Source organism: Cyphomyrmex costatus, unplaced genomic scaffold (assembly GCF_001594065.2).
Source record: "Cyphomyrmex costatus isolate MS0001 unplaced genomic scaffold, Ccosl1.0 scaffold241, whole genome shotgun sequence".
Classification (NCBI taxonomy): domain Eukaryota; kingdom Metazoa; phylum Arthropoda; class Insecta; order Hymenoptera; family Formicidae; genus Cyphomyrmex; species Cyphomyrmex costatus.
Window position 1 is genome coordinate 190,561 of NW_017276489.1, and position 16,284 is coordinate 206,844.

Below are 16,284 nucleotides of genomic sequence, written 5' to 3' on the forward strand. Positions count from 1 at the left end.
AATGAAAAGTTCAAGCCATGTTCAAAAAAAGATACTCAAAAATTTAAACTATTTTATCTAATAATAATATATTACCACGAAAAGTAGCTGATATATTATTAATTAAAGGTGCCAGTTCAAAGTGAACATATAATACATAAAGTGTATGTAACTTTCGGCCGATTTTCGAATCACCTCCGTCTTCCGCTGTCCCCCTCACCTCACCACGCGCGGTCAAAATGCCGCTCGAGCGACATTTGATCTGTGGGGGACAATATTTAAAAATATTATATAACGAAAGAGAGTGAAATACGGCGAAAGAGAGGGGTGATGAGGGTGGGTGATGGGGAAGGGGCGGGGGTCGAAGACAGTGAAGGTGTGAGTGAAAAGTGAGAGAGGGGATGTTAGAAAGTTTTAATACGGCCTTGAATGCGGATAGAAAAGAAGAAGGAGACGTTTCTTAATTTTTCATTAAAATCACCACTTTTCGACCGCTGTATCTCCAGAACGGCTTGACCGATTTAAAATTGTTTTGGCTCAAATTACTCGTGGCGATGCCGTCTTTCAGGACATATATAACGTTCAATTCAAAATTTTTTATATTTTAGTAGTTATGCACCCTCCAAAAATGGACTTTGGTGGCTCGGGATAAGAGACTTGTAGTGTCTTTCAGTTTTTGAATATGGTCGGAGACACTACCGCATCTCTTGATATTATACAAAAAGAAATGTACTATACATGATATTGTTAAGTCTAAAAAAGGTTCAGTTATATTAATATTAAAACCAATTTTTGTTTTTCTCTCTCTAATGTAACTAATGTTTACCTAATAAGTGTTTTTTGAAAATAAATTTGAATATGATGAACAAAACTTGAGATTATTCTGTTATGGTACAAAAAATACAAACATTAGAAAATTATACATATAAAATTACACAAAAATGTAAATATTATGTTGTGTATATTTTTTCTACGAAAATCATAATGTTTATCATATCAAGTTAATAACAATAATAATAGGAAATTATTAAGTTTCTCTTTTTTTTGGAGTAACACGTTCCCTACTACGACTTCTTCTCCGACTTTGGCTACAATCAGAATCATCGGATCTGTCATATGACCTTTTTTCAGATTTTCTCTTTACTTTCTGTTTGTTCGGCCATTGTTGCATCTTCACACTTTTTGCTATTACACGTTTTTGATGATCTAATTGCGGGAACAAATCTACAAAAACAATCAAAATTTTCATATTAAAAATTTTAAGAATTGTAATTTTACATACAATTTTAAAATAGACTATTGTCTAAACTTTAAATATAAAGAATAGCCTCGGTAGTCTAATTGATTAGGATACTTGCGTGTAAAACAAGCGATCCGGGTTCGACTCCCAGCCGAGGTAATATTTTCCGCAATAAGAATTATTATTTTCAGATTTTAATATAATTTAACATCGATATAAGATACCAAAAGAGTCTCAATTAATTATTAAATTGTTAATAAATTTAATTCGTGATAGTACTGAGGTAGTTTAATAGAGTTGCGTTTCAAGACCGACAATTGTTCGGCGCGCAATTTGGAAGGACTATATATATTTTATATAAATTCACGCGAAATTATATACAAGCAACTAAGATCCAAGCTAGATTGTTATAGGCTTCGTATTTGTATTATGTTCTTATAAAGAATAGTTTATTCCTTATTCAGTTTCATCACATATGTTTCAATAAAATTTTGATTAAAAGTTTTATGTATACATACATATTTATCAAAATATATATTTAAAATATTAAAAAGTTGCATGAAAAAGTATAATAACAAATTCAATTTTGTCTAATATTGATTCCAAATTTGTAACACGCACGCATGCACGCACGCAGGAGCGGCACAACGCAAAGTACTAAGGGGGCTCCCTAAGGGCTGCCGCACACACCTTCCGTAACCATGAGGGTGATTTTACATGCAACGCGGTATGCGGTACGCGATAAAGTAACTAAGAACCGCGGCGGCAAGCCGCGGTACGCGGTATACGGTAAAGTAACTATAAGGTAATAATAACGAAAAAGATTGAATTACAGCCAAAGAGAAGGGTGGTGGGGGTGGTTGGTGGGGGAGGGGGAGGAGCGAGTGGAGAAAGTCCGGTGGGCCGAAGATGGTAGAGGTGCGAGTGAAAGGTGAAGGAGGATGTTGAAAAGTTTAAATGGCGGTTTGAAAAATTTTGAATGCGGATAGAGAAGAAGAAGAAGGAGAAGGAGACGTTTCTTAATTTTTCATTAAAATCACCACTTTTCGACCGCTTATATTTCCAGAACGGCTTGACCGATTTAAATTTTTTTTGGCTCAAATTACTCGTGGTGATTGCCGCCTTTCAGGACATATAACGTTTGATTCAAAATTTTTTATATTTTGGTAGTTATGCACCTCCCAAAAATGGACTTTGGTTACTCGGGATAAGAGGCTTGTAGCGTCTCTCAGTTTTTGAACATGGCCGCTACCGCGTCTCCTGATTAACTTGAAAAGTTAACGTAAATTTCTTCCAAGTAAATTTATGCCAATAAAGCGCATGGTAATTATTGTAGTTGAGCTACCTTAAATCAAATTTCGATAAAATTAGGCTTAATCGGCTGATGTTTTATTAGATTTAATAATAGGTCTGTTCGCGTTGCTTGCATTTTTTGCACTTACGTTTTCTCTCTTTTTAACTCCGAATATATATCTATCTCATTTTAAGTGCAAAATTATTTGGGGATTTCATGCAACGCGAACAGATCTAATGTTATCATGGCCATCAACATCATATCTGCAGTCTCCATGACGAAAACAGTCTTTAATTAATGCGAAAATCGTTTTTTTTTCTACCAAACTCCGAAATTATTTCTCTTTACTTAGCAGTATACACAATATATACCTGTGCTAATTTCTAGTTATGTACCTAGCCGACCGAGCCGATGCCGACCATGTCGTTATCGTTCCGCCTATTACTTTTTTCCTACTATTACATGGAGCGCGGAAAGGCGGCACGATAGTGACAAGTTCACACTTGTATGCATTTTCTTAAATGTATTAACTTATTTCTATGCACATTTTATCAATAATCTTATTTTTTCAACGAATCTGCTTAATAATTGCATTTAAATCTATTAATTTCATTAAAAAGTGCATAGAAACGTCAACTTGTCACTAGTCCGTGCCGCTTTTCCGCGCAGTTTCTGCTCATATTACATGTAATATAGTAGGAGAAAATTAGCGCGGCTTACCGCGCGCGGTTCCTAGTTACTTTACCACCTACCGCGTACCGCGTAGCATGTAAAATCACCCTAAGATATACCGTAAGAATTAGCCAATCACAATCGAGAATTCTTTTGTACTCTTAATTCTGATTGGCTGATTTTTACGGTATGTATTATGGTTATTATTATGGAAGGTGTGTGCGGCAGCGCCGGCAGCCCTAATTGTGAAAACTTATCACTTCTTTTGTGTTAATTTCGATTTTAGGATTACATATGTAAACAAAATTAAGAAGACAAAAGGACTCTTACATATTACATATTTACATATGTAAATATAAGATTATATAAATATAAGATTCTTTTTTTTTTTTTTTTACATAAAAAGCTAGTATTTTCTGCTAATTAAGATATGAAATTAATAGCAGATTGCTTGAAGAACTTCTGTCTGACAGTTTTATGTATCATATAAAGATTATAAAGATAAAAAATATATTATAAAAAATAAATTATAAAAAGGAAAATATCGTATGTACAATGTTATTGTATGTACATACAATGCGTCAAAATCGATGTTGACAAAAGAAGTCAGTTTTCGCGTACTTTGCGTTGTGCTCCTGAGCACGCCAACTTTAGATGATATAATTTCGTTAATTTTAAACGCTTATAATTTAAAAGTTATTATAGTCTTAACATTTTGGTATTTGAATTTTCGTCTCAAAATTTTCTCAGGAATCTCTCCTTAAAGTTGTTCGGGACACTGATATATATTAAGTGTTCCAGATCACCTGTACTACCCTTTTATCTTCGCAGGAAAGTCCAATCGATAAGGTGTTCAAAAAACTCTACAAAAGTTGTAGAGTTTAAAAAATATATTGTGTGTTGTTCAGGGTCATGATCTTGACATTATATACTAAGGCGTTTGAAGGTTGTTCCTCTTATTTTTATTTTTACATTAAATATGAAAGTAACAAAACAGCTTCAAAAGATCGTGATTTTGAGGAATGTTAAGATCATAACTCTAAACGGCATTTGAAAGGTTTCAACCATCAGTTGAACATTATAAATAATGCTAATTGCCGCAACGGTACTATATTTAATACCTTTATATTTTATAATTCAAAAAGTATTCAATGAAAAAATATTTTGTTATAGTATTTTGAACAGCTCTCTCGAGATAAGTTACAAAAATATGCAAAAAAATGGGGGTTTTTATTTTAAAAAATCAATGTGATTTTAATCTGACCTTGACGACGGACGCCACCTGAGATCAAACTCATAAGGTCAGTAAATAAATCTTTTTTTACTGACCTTACAACTTTTTTTAAATATTAATTCTTATAGGACCGTATATGTGAGAAACACAACCAATGAGAAATTGCTTTTAACGGTCAAGCTGGATCTTAGGTGCTATTATAATTTCTCGTATGAGTTTATATATTATATGTATATACATATGTAGTTATTTTTATATATTACGTATATAGTCTTTTAACCGCGCGCCAAACAATTTTTCGGTCTTGAAACGCTACTCTACGAAACTACCGCAACAATATAATTAAATTATCCAGATAAGTTTCGTAGAGTAGCGTTTCAAGACCGCAAAATTGTTCGGTGCGCGGTTTAAAATACTACATACGTAATATATATAATTCATACGAAATTATAATAGATCCCGTTTTCCTACATTCCCGATTGCACATACCACTCACATCAATCGGTAGTAACTTTTCTGTGCTTTATCAATGAGGTTATATTATTTTTAAATTGGCCAATCAGCGAGCAATGTGTGTAATCGTGCACGTAGACAATCGAAACCTTCCCAATTATAACAGCACCTAAGATCCAGCTCGATCATTAAAGGCAATTTTCATTGATTGTGTTTCTTACAACTTTTGTTTGAATTTATAAAACTTATATTTTTTGAGATATTTCGAGGTCCGTCCTTTTCCGAACAATTTGTCTGTCGTAGCGACACGCTTTCGACTCTAGGTTCATTTGCAAAAAATGATCCTTTTGGTACTCCTGACAATTTCTGAAAGTTAGGGGCTACGTATGTACAATAAAAGGAACAGAGAACAAAGAATAAGAATTTCAACCTATCAGAAATCATATACTGTGTAATAAACAGTGTGTATTCCATAGTACATGATTTCTGATAGGTTGAAATTCTTATTTTCTGTTCTCTGTTCTCTATTCCTTTTATTCTATGCAGTAGTCACTATGGAGCATAATAAAAAATCAAAAGTAATCTACTTTATCTAATTGGTCTTTTGACATGATTTTACATGGAAAAATTTATTCAGTTCTTGAATGATTCCTAGGAATGAGCTCGATTCAATTTTGATCAGACATTCATGTTAATGTCATAATTCGTCGTGTATGAATATACTTTGAGGAATAGATTTTCTTATTAATGGTCATTTCGAAAATTGATGGATTCAAATTACCCTCAAATGATTCTCAGGAATCATTTTGACCCAATCATTAAATAATGATTCGAACATAAAATTTAATAAATAATAATAAATAAATAAATTTCGCTCGATTTTTTCAATACAAATTAAATAATTAAACGGTCTAAATCGAACTAAATGGATTTAATAATCATAAATATTGTTAATAAATTTACAATATAAAAGAATTAATATAAAAAACCTAACTAACAAAATGTCGTACGTTTCGGGACCAAAAGGTCTTTCTTCAGCGATTACAGATGTTTGCATCGTTGAATTGATAATATTCTTATAAGCATTACAGACATGTTGATATATCGATCATGGTCCGGATTGATTCTCCTGTTCTCAATACGAGTATTGTAAGGTATGTGAGACAGGACCATCATTACAATGTAATATCTGCGTAATGAGAATCCTATGATGGATTGTAATGATGATCCTGTCACACATGTCTTACAATACTCGTATTGAGAACAGGAGAATCAATCCGGACCATGATCGATATATTAACATGTCTGTAATGCTTATAAGAATATTATCAATCCAACGATGCAAACATCTGTAATCGCTGAAGAAAGACCCGTGGGTCCCGAAAGGTACATTTTGCTAATTAGGTTTTTTATATTAATTTTTTATATTAATTCTTTTATATTGTAAATTTATTAACAATATTTATGATTAAATTCATTTAGCTCGATTTAGAACGTTTAATTATTTAAGTAAAATTTCCCGTTCTTTTTATTTCCAAAATAAAAAATTCGAGTTTCCATTTAAGATTTTCAAGTTGATCTTGGAACAACCTCTAAACTTGAATTTTGGGTCAAGATCAAAGTCACCAATAAATTTCTTGTTTTCAACTCTAAAACTTTTGTATTTAATATTTTTTTCCAATAACGCTTTTCTGATAAGTTATTTAGCCGGAACTTCGACACTGTGTGTGTGTGTGTGTGTGTGCGTGCGTGTGCGTGTGTGTGGATGTACGCGCGCGCGTGCGTACAATTATTTTCAATCTTATAATTATTTGTATGTAATACCTTGTGATTTTTCTAAAGCCTCTTTGGCAGAATTCATTTCCGCTTCTTGGATACTATGTCCTGAAGCCGTAGCTAAACGTTTTCCTTGGAAATATACGGCGACTGTATAAACCCTTGTATTAGTTGGTCCTTTACATTCGATGACTCTAAAGAAAAAATAAGCCACATAAGAATGTTATATAAAAATAAATCCTTTGAAATTATTTATTTCTTATATTTGTAGAAAAAAATTTAGAAATTTACAGAAATAAAAACAATATACATATATGTAATTTTACAAAAGTTTCTTTTGTAGGCAAAGAAATAAAAACTTACTTGTACACGGGAATATCTGGTTCACCACCGTCCATAGTTCTTAAAGTTAAACAACACTGTTGTAGTTTGCTCTTTGGATCATTCCAGTCTTGATTCATGATAAAATCTTGTAAACGTGGGAAAAAGCATACATTACAAAATACGTAACAATATTTAAAACCCTTATCAACATAAAGTGCGCCAAGAAAAGCTTCTAATAAATCTGCTCTGTCTTTTGTCTTCAATTCGGCTTTCGGATTCCCATAAAGCGCATACTGAGTCATACCAAGATCGTCACAAACGACCGCTTGCGTTTTATTATTTACGAGAGAGCTCCGCAATAACTGCGACAAAATAATTATAAATTTAAGAAAAAAATAATTATCAAAAAACAATTTACGAACAATACTGTTTACCGATAAATGTCCCTCGTGATGCTCTGGAAAGTACTTATACAAGTATTCAGAAACGATAAGCTGCAACACAGTGTCTCCTAGGAACTCTAGCCGTTGATTAGATCCTAATGTCAAATTGGTATATCCTATACTACGATCTGTGAACGCTCTAGCAAGAAGACGAATATGAGTGAATTCTATTCCGATTGATTCCTCGAACTTGGTTAATTTCTGGTAACATAAAAAAAGATGAAGAAAAAGCGGTTCCACAGTTGAAAGTTTGTTTAAATGTTATTATATAATAATACCTGTAACAGTTCGAAACTGGTAATCCATTGTCTATCTCCTGTCGGTTCCTGTTCTTGAAGAGGGTGCCGTGGATAATTAACCCAAACTTTGGCAAGATCTTCTTCACCCTTAAAAAGCGTCTCTCCGAAAACCCGGTCAGCCACTTCTATTCCTCCGTCAAGAAATAGTGAACCCATCAATGCTTCGAAGCAATTCGCCATTGCATGTCTTAGCTCTAAATCATGACAGAGATCGCTACCGTGAGCATAGAGCATATACTCTTCTAGATTCAATTTCTTCGCCAATACGGCGAGATGTTGATTTTGCACGATCGCTGCTCTATAAGTAGCCAAACCGCCCTCCTCCAAATCCGGAAACATGTGAAAGAGGTGGATGGAAGTAAGGAACTCGACGACCGCGTCACCAAGAAATTCTAGCCGTTCATTATGTGCTATCGACGACTCTGTTTCCGTTTTTGCACCGAATCTGGACATTATGTTTATCAGAGTGTTAATACCGCGCTTACGCGTATTCATATAATGAATTCTGCGGTCGCCATACTCGGGCTGTCTTATGCCGCAATTTGTCAAAGAGTTCCGCGCGTGATCCGGATTTGTGCCAAAATTCTCGCGATAGCTGGGATGCGTGAGAGCTAGCTGTAGCAGATACCTGTTTTTGAATTCGTATCCCAACGTGCGTTCTAGATTATCTAGAGATTTATGAAATCTTAGATGGCAGACTAGTACTGGTATCAACATCGCGTGTTGCACAATATCGCACATAATGCCGGTTCTGTAAAATCCTTCGGAGCTGACGTCGACCGTAACATCGCGCTTCATTTTGCTCTGAGTACGTAACTCTTGCAGCTTATTTTCCTTTGCCTCTAATTTTCTCTTATCTTCAAAGGATGGCTTCGACATGTTTGCAAGTAGATGTCGAAATTTCACATAATCTCTCCAGGCTTTCTGATAACTAGTACAAAACATGTTTATAGATATAGAACTATATTTAAAGCATGAACATTATGTATTAAGAAAAATGTAACTTCCAAAAAATTGAAAGAAAAGTTTCTTATGCATTTATTAAATTTGATCGCTTCTAAGAAATTTATCGATAATTTTAGGTAAAAAGCATTTATATTTCTACATTAGTTAAACAATAATTATGTTAAAATAAAGTTATGTAATCCGTGTAATTATCATTGATAGAAAATTGTGTAAAAGCTATTAAAAGGTACCAGACAAGAATAAATCAAATCTCGAAATCTGGATTCAAATCTTATTTCATTTAAAATTGTACACACTTATTATGATTACATTGTTCGATTTACGCCGAAGTTATAACATCGATGTTATGAAAGTGGCCAATCGCCTTCCATTCTTCAGAGGAATAGCTATGATTGGCCAGTTTCATAACATCGATGTTATAACTTCGACGTAAAGCGTGCCGTGTAACGGAGATCATTTTCAAAATTGTACCCTGTATGATACTTACTCTGCATTTCCTGCGTAACTAAGTTGCGGTGGACGGATACCAAAATGAACTATCTCAGGATAAGCAAGCGGTGTCTTACTGGATAATTCTTCTTGATTTCTATCCAATTGATCAACACGAACGCTGCATGGTTTCTTCCCTGGATAAGTCACGACCATCCCCTTTACCTCATCAGCAAAATCTTGCCATTTGTATTGTGGCATTATCACTAATCTTGATAGATTGTCTGGATCTATTAAGAGAGTACTACTCTTTATCAAATAATTTAGAACTTCGTTCATCGATAGAATTTCTTGACCACTGTCACTCAAGTCACGTACAAATCTTGGCATAAAATGAAACTGTCCGCAGCCAGATTTGTCCTGTGCTGCATGTAAATCAAAATCTACGAGCTCCAAAATCTCTTTAAATAAATATGTCTCTGTGAAAATTAAAAATATTTTAGTTAAGACAAATAACACGAGAGAAATATTTTTTATATAATAAAAATAAACTACTTACGAAAGAAGTCTAGTTCCTGTATTGTAAAATTTTCCGGCAATTTCTCTTCTATATATAGAATTGTATATTCAATATTAAATCTTATAACTTTGCATGTAGGTAACTTAACTAATGGGAAATGAGAAAGCATGGAGAAGCCTTCAAATATGAATTCATGTTCATCATGTTTAATAATCGTTGGTGTCTTTGTTAGAAAATTCGTCGGTGGACTAATAGTTATTCTATAATGATACAATTTATCTGCATTGTTTGTATTTAAATCACACTTGTTTATTGCACCTTCTCCAGCATAGATTCCATGTCTTATACCTGAACGTCTCGATTTTGCACTGCATCTACATAATGGACCATCATTCATCTATAATTAAAAAAAAATTGCAATATATCTTGAAATATTAAGATAATGTAAAAAAAAATTAATTTATAAAACATTTCTGCATATTACTTCTCCAGGATCGTTAAACCACATTTCAGGATGCAATCTTTGTGGATGCTGTTTCTTTGCCATTAACTCTTCCATTGTTCTGTCATCTTCATCCAAAGAATTGTCACTATCCGATGAAGAGCTACTACTGCAAGCTTCAGATTTATGACGACAAAGACGTGCTCTTGTTTTTCTTGAAGGTGGTTCATAAGGCGGCTACATAAGACAACATAATATAGTTACATCATTTCATTATATAATTTATTACGGAAATAAATGTACCTGTAATTCTCTTGCTGCAGCTGCTCTGTCTATTAACACTTTCTTAAATATTACACACAAGTCTTGTAGCTTCGAAGTACTTTTCATTATTTTTGGATTATCTTCATCCCTGGCATAATACAAATCCGCTGGCGATGTGCGTGTCCAAATTTTTTTCTCACTTTCAAGTATACCTTTAGATCCCATTGCTGATAATTCATTTAATTTTCGCCTTATGTCGTTACTAGTTGCACAATAATTACGCCTAATGTAAAAAAATATTTATTTACATTTTTAGAAACACATTATGTATAGCTTTTACAAGGAATGTGGAGGAAGCAAATAAGTTTTAACAAAAAAAAAAGCATTAGAGATGTATATTTTTTGATAAAATTGATTGTATGGATGAATATCAGAGGACAAGCAGATAATACATAAAAGTGGACAAGGATAAAGAGGTCATGTGGAGTATGCTTTAAAGTAAAGAATTTGAATACAGTTGAAAGCAAGATTTTTAAGAAATAAAAAGAAAAGAATCAGATAAGGAGATAAAGTAAATAAAAAAAATAAGAAGAAAGTCTTAGATATATAGATATAACATAGAATAAATATTATATGGGAGAAAGAATGAATAGTAACTAAATGTAATTAAAGAATAAACACTGAGAAGGTTTATAAGAAGCAAAACTGTAATATAAGTAAGTTAAAAAAAGATGTTTGTACAAATCTGATTTTCTCGTGATAGTGATAGAAGATTAAAGTACAGCAATAGCTTGTTTCCACCAATGCAGATTAACTTTAATCTGGGTTTAACTTACTGTTAATCTTTTTTTAATTTTTAGAATTAGAAAAAGATGAAGAGTAAATTGAACCGAGATTAAAGTTAATCTGCATTGGTGGAAATGGACATAACTAGTTTAAATAGATATATAAAAGAAATAAGTTATGAGATATAGATAAATAGTAGATTAAGTTTTATTTATTTATAAATGATGTCTTTTCTTGACAATGTAAGTAAAAGTAAATAGATCTATATACATATAACTCTTACATGTAGAATGCAAATGGTATAGGATAAACATCAATATAATTTTTTTTCTAGAAAAATCAGTCCTACATGCAAAAATTAATGCAAGAATATATACAAAACTTACCTATATTTCTCTAATAATATCTCTCTCTCAGTTGGACCTTTAGATCGTTTACTATTATTAGTATCCCTGGATAAATGAGATTCCCGTGATTTTGATCTTTTCCTGCTTCTGTTATTTATGTGTGATTCTTCTGAATAGGATATATAATTTCCATGTTGTTTAGATTTTTCAGAATGCTTGCTATCATATGAAGAGTCTCTCGAATTAGTTTCCCTATTATGGTGACAAGATCTGTCTTTATGATTTTCATGTTGTGATTTGTACACTTTCTCTTGGGTGTTAGATGGACTTTTAGATCTCTCTTTGTTATTAACTGCATGTTTAGACATTTCTCTGTTATCATATTTCCATTCTTCCATTCTTTGTGAGGCTTTATATGTTTGCATCGGATGTAATTTCTCTTTGTCATTATACTTTGTTGTACTTGTATCATACCATGGAGTAGATGTATATGTTGTCCAACTCATGGAAGAGTTGTTAGAGTACCATTCATTATTAATATTATTATATACATTTTTAGAGGATTTTACATTCCAATTGGCATAATTTTCACTTATATATTCTTGTGCAGAACCCATATTATCATAATACTGATCACCACACTGTGAATTCATTTGTGTATGATAAGGGATATTATTGGAAAAATCATTATGATAGGTAGTAGATGCATAGTACATTGAATTTGTTGAGTTAACATCAGGAGGAATATTTGATATATTCGAAGAAGGAATATTTGATATATTCGATATATTCGAAGAAGGAATATTTGATATATTCGAAGAAGGAATATTCGATATATTCGAAGAAGGAACATTTGATACATTAAGAGAAATATTTGGAGGAGGTACACTGTAGGAATATGACGAGTTATAACTGGGAGGTTGAGAATAGTCTGGAAAATTTGATATCTGAGGATTTGAATAATACATTGCATTCTGTTGATACACCTCGGAATTCCAGTATGTCTGGTCCATATTCATCATTGAGGGATCTGTCATTTTTGTGCAAAATTATTTCCTTCAAAAGCAATTTTTAAGAAGAAAAGCAAAACTCAACATATACAGCATGTTATTCTGATAATAAAAACAGCAAAAATTTACTACAAATTTTTCCCATCTTTTATTTTATCCTTGTTAGGACAATCCTGTTTTTTAATTACAAATTCAGTGTATTTAATTAAGCATAAAAACTTTGATGAATTAAAGTTGCTTCTGTACCTTATAAATCGTTCTCTTCATACTCTTAATATGTATATATATATATATATATATATATATATATAACCTTTAACTTGAGATTATTTCTTCAGTTCTTCTTTTTCACACATAAAATGTATTATTCTACTAATTCATTTTGGTACAAAATAATGCAATATTTACATATGCACTTTCTACTTCTTCCTTCATAATCTCCATGCACTTGTTAATTATATTCAATCCATAGTATATCATTCGACCACATTCTCAACTTTGGATCAACCATGGAAAACTGGTGCTGACACTGCTGATTAGAGACCAGTGTTGCCGCAGGTCGAAAAATAAATTCACTAAATGGGAGCCTAAAAAGTTACTAAAATGTCTGAAAAGTCACCAAATGAGTGAAACGATCAAAAAAAAGGTTTTTACAGACTTTCAAATCGTATCGGAAATGTGCCACGTCTCAAATAATTTGTGAAAACCAAGCCATATATACATATATTCAAATATATTCATGCTCGCATACATTATAAAATTACTATAAAAAAAGATACACTTTAAAAAAAATAAACTTGTTACGTATTAACTATTACATTCTTTGTAACAACATTCGGTGCATTATGAACGACAACTCTGTCAGCTATATTTTAAAATTAATTTAAATAAGATTTAAAAACCCACTAACCGCTCATGAAATACTACATACGCTTAAATTGGGGTCGCATTTAAACATAGACATAGTTTACACCCAGCCATCCAATTCCGATTCACTTCGAAGTGAAGTGAAATTTCTTGGGTTTAAACGAATTAAGGACTGCGCAGAATAAAAGGAACAGGGAACAGAGAATAAGAATTTCAACCTATCAGAAATCATGTACTATGGAATACACACTGTTTATTCCACAGTACATGATTTCTGATAGGTTGAAATTCTTATTCTCTGTTCTCTGTTCCCTGTTCCTTTTATTCTGCGTAGCCTTTAGTTTGGACTGATTTCAATTCTCAGGACCACTGTCACCTAGCTTTGATTAACTAATCGACCTAGTAATTTTGCAGGCTTCCAACTGAAACTGATGTCGGAGAATTAATGTGAGCTCAGGGGTGCGTTCAGAAATTACACTCAGATAACTCTTGGGTGCATTTTTGATATAATATACGTAACGTAAACTATAGCCTAGAGTTACCTAGGCGTAATTTCTGAACGCAGCCCAGGGGGTCAATCACGTAACTTTTTCTCTAGGGTGGAAACGTGAAAAGTGAAAACTTTTATGAATGTATGTATAAACATATATACACATACATGCAAAAAATTTTCACTTTTCACGTTTCCGCCCTAGGGGAAAAAGTACGTGATTGACCCCCAGCTCTGACATCAGTTTCATAGCGTTTTCCACTGGGAAAAGTGGTGCAGCACTAGCGCCGTGCTACCCAATCAGCATACCATATTTAAAAAATACTTTTTAATAAAATATGGTATGCTGATTGGGTAGCACGGCGCTAGTGCTGCACCAGTTTTCCCAGTGGAAAACGCTATCAGTTGGAAGCCTGCAAAATTACTAGGCCGATTTTAGGAGTTAATCGAAGCTAGAGTCCTAAATATCAGAGAAGCGCAACCGATGTTCCGCGATCTGATTAGCTGACTGTCAGCCAATCATGACATTCATTCAGTGGTATTTAAAATGGCTGACTAATAAACGATTAGTGGATTTCATATTTCGTCTGCAAACGACGCCATTTTTAATACTTATCTCAGTAATTTTGCGATACTGACTTAAGTCGGTTGCGCTTCTAGGTACATTTTCACGTGCTGCTAAAATAAGCAATTGAAGCGACAGATCTGTCGTGATCTGTTGCTCTTATTTTAGCGGCTGAAATTTTGTAGTTAAAACAGTTTCAACTACAAGCGTCAAACGTTCAAACGCTATATGACGCTATTTGATAGTGCTGCCGCGTTGTGTGGACTCATTTTGAAAAATATACAAAAACGAGCACTCGATGACTCGATCCAAAACGCGTTCGTTACGAATGTTACGATCGAGTGGTTCTTCAGAACTCATAGTGGATGACACTTTCGTGAAAAACATTTATGAAATCAGTCACTCAATTTTTAATTTTAATGCTTCTACCCCTATTTCATGTAAAAAGTTGTCACTGTAACAATTCTGCGACAATAGTTTTCACGTGACCTTTTTTGTCGCTGGAACGGCCAGTTTCAGCAGCTCGTGAAAAGGCACCTTCTCTGATATACTCTAATCGAAGCTTGGTGACAGTGCGGAGTAGAGCGAATCCAGTGTAAACATTCCATAAGTTCACTTCACTTTGAAGTGAATCGGGATCATAGAGATAGTAGTACTAGAGTACGCATTGTAGGAGTGAGGGTAATCCTATCTAGAAAAGGACGCACTCATTTGGGCCCACTGATATGTATATATGGATAGCGGATGGGCTGCAATTCGTGTGCCGACTTAGAGCCGCCATGTTGACTCGACTATGTCATTTTCGGGAATTGTCGGTATCTGTCGGGTGCATTCGTATGTTTACATTCAGTTCTGACGATTGCTCGTCATCTTGCACCCCTCGACAACTCGGGCTCTCATGACGCGCGTTATTGCGACGTGAAAAATATGAAGTGCTATTTCTGTGGGAAAAAGGCAGAGAAGACTGCATCGGTGCAAAGAACTCTTCATCGGTAAGGGAAATTTGCTAATAAATTACGTTATTGAGGTTATGCGATAAGTTTAACCAATATTTATTCTTGCATGGAAAAACTTATTTGTAAAGATGAAAGTAAAAAATTAAAATAATAATTGTTGTGTTTGTCACTAATCTTTAATTCGTAGTTTAATTGAGAATTATGTGCTAATCATAATATGCGGAAGGCCTAGTAATAATACGAAAGAGTGTGTCTATTTTGAATGTCTGAACACAACTGCCGGTGTCGACCTTCTGCCTGTCGACATACAGATCGTTGCCTAGCCGCGCATGTCGTGACGTTTAGCATAGGCGTAGGTAACACCTCCCCTATCTGGAAGAGTGACACTGGTAATCCTCCAGTTTACGTGGACGACGTCTATTGCGTTGAGAGCGTCTAACGCTCTCTGGTTGTTCCTGTTGCACAGGTTGTTCCTGTTGCACAGGTTCCGATCGTTGACCTGAATCTGGTTGTGAAGACGCTTCTTGAGGTTGCAATAGTTCTTGGTTGATGTCTTCTAGAATTTGAGGTGAAGTAGAATTTCCTTGAGGAACAGAGGTAGTTTCTTGAATGTTCTCTTGTTTTCCTCCCTGATCGAAGGCATTGATTAATATTTCAAGTGGTAATTGAATTTCTTGCTGTTGAGATGAGTCGTCATTGTCCTTGATAGCTCTAAACTTGATTTGATTCGCATGAGCTCGAACCAAGCGACTTCGTGTGTCGACAAGTACATTGTAGATAACTCTTCCAACTTTTTCGACTATTTCCCCAGGAATCCACGACCATTTATTGTAAGTGTGAATTTGAACATAAACTTTTGTTCCTGGTTCAAATTTTTTTGCTTTGACTGCATGTCTCCTGTTGTATTGTTCTTCTTGCTTTTGTTTTG

At 33.8% G+C, this 16,284-nt stretch overlaps 1 protein-coding gene across 1 annotated transcript; it reads right to left on the reverse strand.

The window, feature by feature from the left end:
* Window positions 1–939: 939 nt before the first annotated feature.
* On the reverse strand, window positions 940–12,566 carry drosha (ribonuclease 3 drosha). The gene is made up of 11 exons (XM_018540336.1): window positions 12,333–12,566; window positions 11,508–12,251; window positions 10,375–10,618; window positions 10,114–10,308; window positions 9,669–10,026; window positions 9,168–9,588; window positions 7,694–8,645; window positions 7,407–7,616; window positions 7,012–7,334; window positions 6,697–6,842; window positions 940–1,203 (listed from the first exon to the last, which is right to left on the reverse strand). The coding sequence occupies exons 1-11, from the start codon at window positions 12,503–12,505 to the stop codon at window positions 1,007–1,009; spliced, it is 3,963 nt and encodes a 1,320-aa protein (XP_018395838.1). The 5' UTR covers window positions 12,506–12,566; the 3' UTR covers window positions 940–1,006.
* Between the last annotated feature and the right edge of the window lie 3,718 nt (window positions 12,567–16,284).